Here is a 12,790-nt window from a genome sequence, read left to right as displayed (position 1 = left end):
ACTCACACAATTTGTTTTTGTGCCGCCTGTTTCAAAAGAGCGGTTTGGAAATTCGTCTTAGCTTTTTTGGGTTTGTGTGTCAAAGAAACATTTATTTAAAATAAGTGTCTTATTGCTGCAGCATTGTGTTGCAGATGCATGGCGATTAGAGTTCTGCATGCCTTGGTTTTACCATAGTGTGGTATTGATGCATGCCTTAACTAGCTGGATCGTGTTAAGTCAGCCGTACATCTATACAACACACACACACATACTCTAGAATTACAGAAAAAAAAAAGAGGCTGTTTGAATTGAATCTGACACTAGTTAGCAAGCTTATATATACGAGGTTGTGAGGTAGTCTCAACCAAATAAAAACAACCAATTTCTCAATTACCCAGCCATCTAGGGTGATCTGTAATTTTATGCCAGGCACTGTTTGACATTTTAATCTCAAATAATGCTTGATCATATTATAGAACAGTGAGTAATACGGCTTTGTGTGCAACCACGCACCTGCTTGGCTTGGTTGAGGGCAGAGGCTGAGAAGGTTGAGCACTGCTTCAAAACAGAACCACAATATCGCAGTTCAGTGCAGTTATTGCCCACAGTGAGCCCACAGTGAGCTCCCAGTGAAAATACATCTGACTCCTTCTCAGTATGCATTGGTGCGGCTAAAGCATGCTGTGTCTGGCCAGTGGAAATAGGGTAAAAATGGTCTGAAGTAGCCCTCTCAGGACTGTTATCTTCATTGTGTCCTCTATATTTGTGATTGTAAAACAATTTCAGGCTTGAACTTACTCTCTTTTCTTATCGAACGTCCAGTCGCTTTTCAAAGAACTAAATTCATTACTTTTGTTTTGTGTGATCGGTTTCACAGAACTGGTCCAACTTTCTGCCTCTCTGCCCTCTGTTTCCACTGATGTTAGTCTGTCCATCATTCACTGTCTGTCTTTCCCGCTCCGTCCTTTCCACTTCACTCTCTGTCCTCTCTGTGACCTGGGCCTGTGTGGCAGGCCGGGAGATGGGCTTCCAAGCTGCCATGGAGATTGGTTCATGACCTAGACATGGCAGAGTTGATCAGCTTATAAGCCCCCATTCGCTAAAGCTAGACAAAAAGTCAGACGAGAGTGATCCCTCCAGCTTCTTTTGGAAATCTTTGTTTTATGTAACAGCCCTCGACACACCAAGCCGACCTCAAAGAACTAGTACCAACAAAGACTGATCAAACACTTTCCCTAATGTCTTCTGTCCTCTGTCCTCTGTGTGTTCAAATGCATACACAGAGCAGATGACAGACTATAGCTGATCTATGTTGCAAACTTGCATGAGACAGAATAACTAATTAGTGTGCATTTTTATTCCAAAGAACACCACAGAAAGAGAAAACAAACTACCGTAACATGGTCACGGCACTGAGTCCGTTAAACAGTCTTATTATATGTTTGTGTACTGGGTGTCATTCAGCCATAGATGGAAATGACTCAAGGAACTGCTTTCCAACATTTATTTAGCTCTCCAAAGGAAGACAACAGGAAACATATATATATGCATATTGTCTTGAGCTTGGTCACTGCACATACAGACTTTAATTAGAGAAAATAAGATTTATGAAATACATCTTTAACTCTGGGATGCTTGGTCTGATTAAAAAGCTATTACTTAGTTGTTGTTGTTTTGTGTTGCATCTCACTTTCTTACATTTACTGTTTCCACTAGAAACTAACAAGAAACAGCAGTGTGTTTGGCCTCATTCTTTAATTGTGTATTCACCGAGTTTATGAGTCCCAAGTAATTTTATCTGTGCCATGATTTGACTATAGCTTGCATAACATTTTATCCTGTTTTGTGTTTCAGGTACCAGGACATGAGAAGGCAAATTGGCTTTGAAATCAGGGATATGTGGTACAATCTAGGTAATTAAACAAACTCCCTGTGTCTGTAATGTTCAGTAACCAAAGAAAATGCTTATTTTATTCTGACTTAATGCACTAATAAAGATAAATCACACAGCAGTTGACACATGTTGCAAGTGTTGTTTTCTCAATTTATGTTTATGATTATCTGCCAACTAAGTACACTCACACTCATTACAAGTCAACTCAGAAAACAACAGCAGCTAAATATAGACAATCATGTGTTAATTGGCTTTATGTTATGTGATGAGAGAGCCTCACCAGTCAATTCTCAATGGAATGAGATTGTAGTGCAGGGATGGGGTCTTACATTTGGACACCTGTGCCTCCCCTAAAGTCTTCTCATTGTAATCTACACCATCTGATCCCTTAATTAAAGCTTTCCACCAGATTAGATTGACTCATTCACTGGGTTTTTAATGAGCCCCTTGCTATTTTTTACCTGAGGTGTTTGATTTGAAGTTATTTACCGGATGGTTGTCATGAAAAATTGTGATGAGAGGAGACTTGATAAACATGAGCCAGGTATTTATTTTGTTTACAACAGCTACTTTTAAAGCTGCAGCACACCCCGTCCCGTTAGGATCAGCATGCTGCACTTTTTTTGTCCTAATTGAAGCCAAAAATGAGTTGTGTAGTATACTGTGCATTTATATGTACATGTCTTTTTTTTCCTCCTCTAAGGACCCCACAAGATAAAATTCATTCCTGAGATGGTGGGCCCCATCTTGGAGATGACGCTAGTCCCTGAGATCGAGTTGCGAAAGGCTACGATTGCCATCTTCTTCGACATGATGCAGTGCGAGTTCCACTTCACATGCAGCTTCCAGCGGGTGCGTCCTCTGAAACATAGCAGACTAACAGAGAAAAAAGGACTTTATGAAAAGTTGTGGCTGTCGGGAATCTGAGGAGGAGTAAACAGGGCAGTGGGATAGTCCATCTGAGAAAAAGTTTCATAGCCACAAGCTTACTTGTAATTCTGCAAATCTCATTTTGTTGTGGTGCAATTATCAACAGCCATGGTAAGTGGAACTTAATGTTCTGCCCTGTTACAGTGCAAAATTAAGCCTTTCTGCATGAAGAAAATCCGTTTTGCTACAGCTGACTGCCATAAGATGTCTCAGGCAGTTTTCAGCTTGTGATGTTTATGTGGCTCCCAAAGTATGTGATGCTTATTGTACTTGTATCAAACTGTAAAACAGCACAAAGGCTTCCAAACGTCTTTGCTGGCCCTTGTAGTCCTAAGAAGGCGGTGTTTAACCAACATCCTCTCCCAACGGGGGGGGGGAGCGCTGCTAATTAAGTCAGTGTGTCACTCAGGATCTAGCTCATTGGAGTTGAATGCCACTTTCTTTTTCTTTCCCTTTAGTGAAATGTGATCAATTTCACTATGGCCTGACCCCTTTTTATGCTGTAAGCCAGTAATATTCCTTTTACTGGGTCTCTCTCTTTCTCCATGCGTGCTGTAAATCCTTGGCTTAACAGAGAGCAGCATTTATATCTTTTCTTACTTGGCTGCATTCTCCTCTCCTGTTCTGTATTTGTGCCTGGCCAACACACCAGCAAATCAAGAACTCTGTGAAAATCGGTTTGTTTCAGCACGATAAAACCTGTTTTTTATACAGCTGCTATCCACAAATATCAGAGAAATAAGGTCCATGCATCACTGTCAAAAGCTACAGCAACAACGGAGCAAAAATAAAGGGGATTTGTCTCATGATGCAGCCTTGTTCTGTGTTCTAACCAAATTTATACACTTAAAGAGTAGCTTTAATAATACACAGAAGACACCAGCTCACAACCAACTGGGCCGCAAGAGAGGGACAATTAAAGACGAAGCACAGATCCCCTCAGCCAAGCCTTGATGCAGAGAAGAGAGTGAGACAGGGAGATGGCGTTAATGAATTGAAAAATTAGCTACACTGATTATTTACGCCTGCTCTGTCTAATTGCAGTTTGAGAACGAGATCATCACCAAGCTGGATCACGAGGTGGAGGGGGGCCGCGGAGACGAGCAGTACAAAGTTCTCTTTCAGAAAATGTAAGTGCTGATTAATGGGCAGGATTACGCCTGAGCCTCTCTCACAAGTTAGATAATGCTAATTGCAACATAGCACTCCTCAAAATAATCACAGTGTGCTGATGATCACACGACTTCTCATCACAGCTTGCTTCTGTGATATTTGCTTTCAGCTCAGTTGGACGCTAACTCTACTTTAATGGGCAAAAAAAAAAAAAAGAATGTTTCCCCAAATATTTTGTGGAATAAGTTTGACATTTTAAACTGTAAAAGAACCTCTTACACATGTTTCTTATTGTTTTCCTCTCTGCCCCTAACCTCTCTTCTCTCCACTTCAACAACCACATGTACACACCAATGCATGCCAAACACAAAAAAAAACACACACCAGTTTGCTGGAGCACTGCAGGAAGCACAAGTACTTGGCCAAGACAGGCGAGAACTTCGTCACTCTAGTGGTTCGTCTGCTGGAGAGGCTGCTGGACTACAGGACCATCATGCACGACGAGAACAAGGAAAACCGCATGAGCTGCACTGTCAACGTGCTCGTAAGATGCTTTCTTTTCCTCAGTTGCTGAAGCCCAATAATAATGACACATGGAAATCCCCTGCTTGAATGACACGTATGGTATTCTGTACATCACTCTTAACTAGGCATTGTTTATAAGTTAGTGTTGTCTATAAAGTGACCATAATGGCATGCTACTACCTACAGACAAGAAAACAATAACAACCACCTACACATGTCACAGTCCATTAAGATGTTATTACAGAAGAAGCTCACGTGAAACACCTCTCCCCTGTGATGTGACATTTTATCAGGGAGCCCCGAAATGTCACTTTTGTCTCACGTGACAACTGGCATTGAGCTAAAGGCCTCTGGCCTATATTCAGCATTTATCTGAGTCATATTCTGTCAGTGCTCTGCCAGGTTGTGTAAAATGTAAGTTTTCGGTTTTAGCCAGGAGAGCAGCGTGACTGCCCTACCGCTGTGATTCTGATGTCAGCCAACTTACTTTTCTTTAGCAGATGCCTTACATCTTGCCTGCTGCAAGCCAGGACCTTGCTATTTTCCATATTTTAGAAAATTAATTTGTAATACTGCCAAAATAGTTTTATTCGAAATATTAAGAAATAATCTCCAGTCTAGAGAGTTGTGCAATGTAAGCATGATACTTTGAATCTTTGTAAAGAGCATAATGGCCTTGTTGTCCCTGGAAATCGATGAACCTATGATCTGTCTCTTTCCTTCCTGTAGAACTTTTACAAGGAGATAGACAGAGAGGAGATGTACATCAGGTAAGACAAAGTCATATCAAGCCTTGTGCAAGTTTGCATGTCTGGACATTTTATCCTTTTGAAGCATTTTACACAATTAAGGTACATGACATACGTCACTTTAGGACACTGTGCTGTGACGTTCAGTTGAGCTCAATTTTTACCTGCCAAAGACTAGATGCTGTACATTTTGGCTCTTTTCCTCCCAGCTGGTTGTCCCCAGAGTTACAGAATAAAATATTATATTGTGTTAAATATAATAATGTGATTCCATTTCCACAATCTCACCAATCAGAGTTTTCCATATGTCTGTCAAACGTTATTTGAGGTAAAAGTGGCTGTCAAGACACGTCAGTCTAGCAGAGTTAACTTTCTGTCTATTGTTAAAGTGTGAGAAGCCCATACCCATAAATCATTGCTATTCCCTGCCAGGTACCTGTACAAGCTGTGTGACCTCCACAAAGAGTGCGACAACTACACTGAGGCTGCCTACACTCTGCTGCTACATGCCAAACTGCTCAAGGTAAACAGACACAATTCCAACAACAAATACAGAGTACACTCTCTAAAATACCTCAAACAGAGGTATTACAGAGCCCAAATACACTGTTAAGCTATTGTCAGGCAGGTGACATTCAACCTCAGGCATTAGACAAGTGTGTATCTGCAAATTTGAATGTGTACGGGGCTTAAAGAGATAGGGCAGCATCCTTTTAATCCCACCACGGTATGAGATGGCTGCTAAGAGGGCAGAAGTGCTGAGCAGCATCTTTTTTACCTTGCATAGTCGATGCAAATCAGGGCTAGTATCTGATCTCTTCTGAAAAAAAAAAACAAAAAACGCTAAGACATGGTTTAAACCAGAGGAAAAGGCAGCAACTGCCACCTGAGGTGCTTCAAGATAAAGGTGTACTTTTAGTGTCCTCTTTGTGAGCTGAAACGAATAATCCTCTACTCAAAATCACATGTTTCAGCACAAGACATCTGTGGTTTAAGGTGGAAAAGGGGCAGGTTTCTGTCACACCTTTAGTGCAACTATATCTTAAATTACATACATAAATATTTATAAGTTATCATGAAACATTTCTTTCGAGAGCACAGCTTTTTGTCAGTTAAGGCCGGCTCTAGGCCTAGAATGTATATATCTCTGCCAAAAATATACCACATGTGCACCTCACACAAAGAGCTGCAGTGTCTATTCCCAGTCGGGGGTTTGGTATACCCTGAGTTTGGGAGTTGTTCCTCTCTGTCTTTTATCCAAAATGGTTGCACCCAACATTTCATCTGTATTTGCATAAATAGCTGGCTGCTTCAGCCTTTGTACAGGTCCCGAAAGGGGAGAGCAGGCTGTGACTGAATCACATTTTCCTCGCTGAGCAGTCACAGTTGCATTTGCAGGAGTTGTTTGTGTTGTTATTATTTTAATTCCGCTCATCTCCCAGCAGCTGTGGCATTCCCAGGCATACCTTCAGAGAGGGATTCACTATTATATTGTGGAAATTGGTTAATTTTGTTCCACCAGAGTCTGGATAAATCCTTTCTTCTCCAATAAGCTCTCAAATGTAATCTTTGAAGTCACTGTTCTTCTTTTGTGTTCACACACAGGTATGTGTAAACAAGCATGAATGAGGATGAATGATGGACAAATAATTCTGCATCCTCCAGCAGTTATGGAGTAAAACTGGCTCCTGTAGTAATAATTAGTCTTCTAGTATAGTACCTGCAGCAGTATAATAATGGTTGATGAATATACAGCACTTTGTGTATCGTCAGAGATGTATCAGCACTTTAGTTCTGTCGATTCAGGGTCACCAACCATCCATGAATAAACAGAGATGCATTTTACCATGTAAATGCTGCAGTCCAGCTGTAAACGAATCAATAACTTGATCCAAAGCCTCACAGCACCCCTCCTCATGCCACAACAATGTGCAGAGCAATTACTTTTTCACCCATCGCCAGCGCAGGGTATGCAAATTCCTTGGCTTTGCTATTCAAATCTGGCCCTCACGCAAACCTTGGTCAGATTTTCACAGAGATCTTAACTCACAACACTACAGGACCCCAATTAAAACTGGCTGGTAATGAATCGGTCCTGGCAGGACGCATAGGATTATGCTTCGGCGACACAGAGGCCAATCAAATTGTCCATCCTCCGTTTGCCGAGCTGTTCTAGACTGTCAGAAACCTCATTATTCTCTGTGCTGGGTGAACAAAAGGCATGATGAAGTACACAGTCAGCACAAAGGATACCGCTGCAGTCTTGTAGTTTCTTTTTTTGCATCACTCTTCCTTGTCCGCCATTGTTTACAGAAATCAAGCAGAATTTGAAATGAATACGATTATGCTGCTGCAAGACTCCATTGTATCTGGTGTTTATTGTTAACACGAGCATGAGTTATGATTCTATCTGTTCCCCGAGCTCCACTTCCTGGACTGACTTCCAGTGGGCTAGCCTCCTAGCAATTTTTGAGTGCTTGTGATCAATAGTATTACAGCAAGCATTAGCCACAGAAAGCTATGTGTTGCACTGATTCTTTCTCTGAGCCCATTCAATATGTATCGACTCCTGTTTCATTGCCCATGTCTCAAGTTTCCATCTTTCCCTGCCAAAGTGTGGGCCAGCTTTAAAAAGAATTATACATCAATCTCACCCCATTTGCATTGGCTATAACTCAGTGATTGATTTCTTGTCACCTCTTCCCCTTTTGCTCTGTATTGTATTGCACAATGTTGACCCCAATGCTAACTTGTCCTCTGTAGTGGTCAGACGAGCCGTGTGCAGCCCACCTTACCCAGAGAGACGGCTACCAGGCCAGCACTCAAGGACAGCTTAAAGACCAGCTCTACCAGGAGATTATCAATTACTTCGACAAGGGCAAGGTAAGAGACACACACACATTCTGGCACACGCAGTGTGGTCGTAATCATGATAAATCCTGGTCGCTGAGGAGGCTATTTTTAGACGCTGTCATCTCTGTTAAATACCTCTTCTGGCAGGTTTTGAAGAAGAGATGCTGAATGGAAGTTATATTCCTTTTCTCCAGAATGGGGATTGTAAATAATCCTCTTCTTTTAGCTGATGCTCTTATGGACGAAGCTGCATATCAGACCACACAAGCATTAATGTGGCTCCTTTGTGTTGTCCCCCTACCTTTTATAAAATCTTTTTTTTCTGTTCTTTCAGCTCTACCACTATCCTCCTTTTTCTTTTTTCTTCATACCACTTCAGCGACATACTTGAATGCCATCTCGGTATGATGCCAACCTATTGTGATGTGAAGAGCAGGCTCATATGTGCCTCAGGTTGAGACAATGTTCTAGTTGTGTAGGATCTGGTTACTGTGCTATTCTTTTACACTCTTCCTATTTTATTCCAGGAGAAAAATGTTTTTCAGCCTGTAAGCTAAGCCTGGAATAGGTCTGCAGGAATGCAGCCAGAGCTTCTCAGAGATGATGTCCCAAGGCTTTGCATGTGTCATCAGTGTTGGGGTGCAGCCGCCACTCTTGGTTCTCTAGCCAGCTGTCACTCAGCAGGATATGGCCGGGGAGATAACAAATTGAAAGAGCCTTGGCTAAATATGCGCACACAAACACACCAGAGCGATCAGGAAAGTGTTACAGTGGCTGTAAGAATATATCAACACTCTGGAGAGGGGTGTATCAACTGCGGGCAGTTTCTAAGAGTGTCATCGGAGTCATCCAGAAAGCAGTCCCAGATGGTGTTGCCACCACCGCTCTCACTGATGGCAGGCTGATCTGAGTAGCAGTCTGGACTCGGTCCACTTTCAGGCTGGCCCAGATCAGTTCAGCCCAATCTAGTCTGTCAGGAAGCCACTTAGAAGCCTTTCAACATGTTCGAGTGGCTCCCATCTATCTGTGACACCACTCCACTGCATTGGATGAGTCTGGAGGGGGAAATGCAACACTATGATAAATTTGCTTCTCCCAAGGGGACCATATCTGAGTTTTAGTGTTTTCAATCAAAGAAAAAGATAAAAGAATATTGACACAATAAGAGGAAATCACATTTTTTTGTTTTCAAAAACACTTATATTCAATATCATTTCCTGGGAGAGATAATTTAGGTTATTCAGCTGGCTGAAAAAGGAATGCTTTATCTCAGCTTGAATCTTGATAATTAATTAATTTACTAACTGTCTCTGTTTATTTTCCCAATAGATGTGGGAGGAGGCAATCATTTTGGGAAAGGAACTGGCTGAACAGTATGAGAATGAAATGTTTGACTTTGAGCAGCTTAGCGCATCCTTGGTAAGTAATATTATGTTTTTGTTTACTTTAATGTCATAAAGGGTGTGATTTCAGTATATGGACTATTACTACTCTTAAATGATACATTTAAAACAAATTACTTTTTAAGAGAGAGAAAGAAGACGTGTGGTTTTTTTATTTATGTAACCGTGAAAGCTTAATTTAGATTTAGATATAGATCAGATCACTTTTTCTGTGTTCTGGCGAAGATAGGTAGCAACAACATAAAATAGATGAGACAAAATATGTCATAAGAACAGAATTAAAGAAAAATACATCATAACAAACTAATAAGGATCAGAAAAAGTGTAAATGTTCCTATCTCCCAACAGCGGAAGCAGGCCCAGTTTTATGAGAACATAGTGAAGGTCATCCGGCCAAAACCAGACTACTTTGCCGTAGGCTATTACGGCATGGGGTTCCCCTCCTTCCTACGCGTAAGTACTTGCATCAATATACATCCTCCATAACACAGCATGGGTGAGACACTTGTCAAAACAAATGATCAATAGGGTTAACCAGTGCTCGCCTAGTTCTCGGCCTCAGCCGTCAATACATATGTGTTTCACACACCTCGCTCCCAAGGGTTTTGATTGTTTTGACGGGACTCACTTGTTCAACATCCCACCTGGTCTGGCTTTCACTTACTTACTTACTTACTTACTCACTGGCAGAAAGCAAACTGTGAATCATAGCAGCTGTTCCATGTGTGGGCTGGAAAGATGCCCTTCAGTGTGGGAAAGGGTCTCTTGGAAAAAGGTAGAGATCTGTGAATTAAAAACAATCTCTCCTTCTGGCCTCCTCCTCTCTCCCTCAAGGTCTCCCAGCTCCTTTCATCCTCATTTCTATATATCTTATATCTACCTGTTTTTTTAGCTTGCACTATATTAGTCATTCTGTGTGATGGTCAGTCAGTCAATCTCTAAAAATTCCCCCGAAAATCCACCTACATCCACCTATAAAAACTGATGAGCCCAGACGAATGGCCACAAGAGACGACTTCATCTTGTTTGTCCAATCAAAAGGCTGATCGAACTGCAAACACTGCCTTTAATTCTATCACCTGAACTACAACTGAACACCCTTTTCTCCATGCTGTGAGCGTGGTCTACATCCCAAGGTGCCCCATCACCGCCTGCACAACAAAACCGTGCACCCAATACAAAATGAAAGGAAGCGATATGGTCACATTGTAAATTGCTTTTAGTGGCTGCTGAGTCATGAGTTATAATCCCAAAACATTTAGGTCTGCACTAGATAGTTGGAGCTTTACTCTGAATGTTCTTGGAAGTGGTGGCACCGTACAGTGGAAGCCATCCTGATTGCTAAAATGACCACTATTACTTGGCCATCAATCATTATGAATATGAACACTTGATGAAACTGAATAAATACAAAGTATACTTGGCCACTAAACCTGAACTGATCTGTATTTCCCCTCTAAATGTCCTGGCTGGCCTTGCGCCAATCTGATCACAGCTTATCACAAATTCATTCATGTGTTTAACAGACGTTTGATATCTCCTTATTTAGTGTCTGAGGTGCTACTGTGTGCATATCAGACCTCCTTTGCTCTCTGCCTGTGAAGGGTGTCCTGTTCTGTTCACATATCAGTTTTTATTTAAACAGAAAATTTAATTGATGTCGGAATTTCTCCGTGTGAAGAAATTCGACAGTGCTGACGAAAGACTATTTGTCTGCTTTTAATATATTCCCTGTTACAGCTGTTTTTAGGCTGTCTTCTGGCATGCTACTGAAGGTGTTGTTTTCCTGTCTAGGAGGAATTCAAGCCATTTTTTATTATCACACAAGCAACACACTAAATGGCCCCAAAAGTCCTCATGGAATAAGATAATGTGAAAGTCCAGTTTCAAGAACAGTGATCCCCTGATCATACCCTTTTCATTCTATTATGAAGAACAGCCATTTCACAAGGGTCTTTTGCTACTCTCCGATCTCCATGTGCCCCTCCTAAACCCTTTCATCTGGCAGGGCAGAAACTCTATTACAGACAGGGCAAGCTGCACTGGCCTAATCTAACTGGCTATTTAAACAGCCTTTGAGTTCTCTTTTTTTCCTCTCCTTTTTATTCTTTTGGAGGCAGTTTGACCTTACCTGAAATAACCGGGGCAAGAGAATGCCAGGCTGCCTCTGCCAATAGGAATCTGCACTTAATTTACCCAGTTACTGTTTTTCTTTTGGAATCGCCGCGTTTTACCTAATTATTTAAGCAGCATTTATAAGCTCATTGTGTTGTTGAATAAATGCAGCCACACAGATGGAAAGCATTTCATCCCGACAGAAAACAAATCAGTTCTCTCACATTGTCCTGCTATACAGTGTCTGGTTTTGTACAGCCTTTTGATATATTTCACAGTTACGCTGAAAGATTTCTGTGTGAGTACATAGGGAAGCATTCAAGTATGGGTTACTTATGAAGATAAATATAGTTCGGAGGGCTTTTGTTTCACACTCCATGTTGCTGTTTTTTATGTTGTAGCATTGCAGTGTCCTCAGGGAAAAGTCAATTATGTGAGAAAATCAATACTCTGATAAAGGCATTTTCTTCCCACCCCCCTTTAGAATTGATTTTATGCAAGAGTGCTTAATTTAGTTGCTTATGATTTATTAGTTGTTAATGTGGTTAGACACTATAGCTAATTGTAAACTGCTCTACATCATGCCATTTGTTTAGATCTGTGGACGCAACTAAACCATTTGTCCCACTTACCCTCTTTTTCATGTAGTTTTATGTTTTTTTTGCTGCAAATACAGGCACAGAATATTTATCTTATGTCATTATTTTCAACCTTGAAAGTCACAATACCTTGTCAGGTAGCTTTGAAGCACAACTTCAAGCAATTGTATTTATTTGCTCTGTAAAGAATCCTGAGTTTCTTTCAGCTTTTTAGACATGTTGAAGGTATTCTCAGAATTTCTATGAAAGATTTCCTTCACAATTGTTTCTCTCACTTTACATCCAGTCGACGTATTTCTCCTCCTCTCCCTTTCTATTCCTATCAATCCTAAACTTTACTTAATCCCTGTATTGAGTTTCCTGTGAGCGCTCAGCTTAAAGAGCAGTTGAGGGTGTGTGAAAGTTGGTTTGAAATATGTATCCTAACACACCACATTCTGAGACTCTCGGATATGAGCTGTCATGTTCTATCATTCAAATTGTTCCTCAGACAGACCCCTGAGCACACTCAGGGAGATAAAGGAAGGTTCCTGGCTCATACATTTTTAGGAGCACTCTGTGCACTCTTCTCATATAGCTTGTATTTGTTTTGGAATAAACAAGATGACCTTTTTATCTGTCTCTGTG

General features: G+C 41.1%; 1 protein-coding gene across 2 annotated transcripts in view; it reads left to right on the top strand.

The window, feature by feature from the left end:
• Window positions 1-12,790, top strand: part of dock1 (dedicator of cytokinesis 1) — a 168,131-nt gene that overhangs the window by 131,872 nt on the left and 23,469 nt on the right. For both annotated transcript variants that reach the window (XM_035664062.1, XM_035664070.1), the window contains exons 32-40: window positions 1,837-1,895; window positions 2,580-2,728; window positions 3,851-3,936; window positions 4,307-4,463; window positions 5,174-5,214; window positions 5,626-5,716; window positions 7,957-8,076; window positions 9,376-9,465; window positions 9,798-9,902. In XM_035664062.1, coding sequence (XP_035519955.1) covers window positions 1,837-1,895; window positions 2,580-2,728; window positions 3,851-3,936; window positions 4,307-4,463; window positions 5,174-5,214; window positions 5,626-5,716; window positions 7,957-8,076; window positions 9,376-9,465; window positions 9,798-9,902 — 898 coding nt within the window. The remainder of the gene's footprint in view (window positions 1-1,836; window positions 1,896-2,579; window positions 2,729-3,850; window positions 3,937-4,306; window positions 4,464-5,173; window positions 5,215-5,625; window positions 5,717-7,956; window positions 8,077-9,375; window positions 9,466-9,797; window positions 9,903-12,790) is intronic.

Source organism: Morone saxatilis, unplaced genomic scaffold (assembly GCF_004916995.1).
Source record: "Morone saxatilis isolate NCDOM2014 unplaced genomic scaffold, NCSU_SB_2.0 Contig1, whole genome shotgun sequence".
Taxonomy (NCBI): Eukaryota; Metazoa; Chordata; class Actinopteri; family Moronidae; genus Morone; species Morone saxatilis.
Note: the sequence above shows the minus strand (reverse complement) of the source record. Positions and strands in the feature narration are given on the sequence as shown.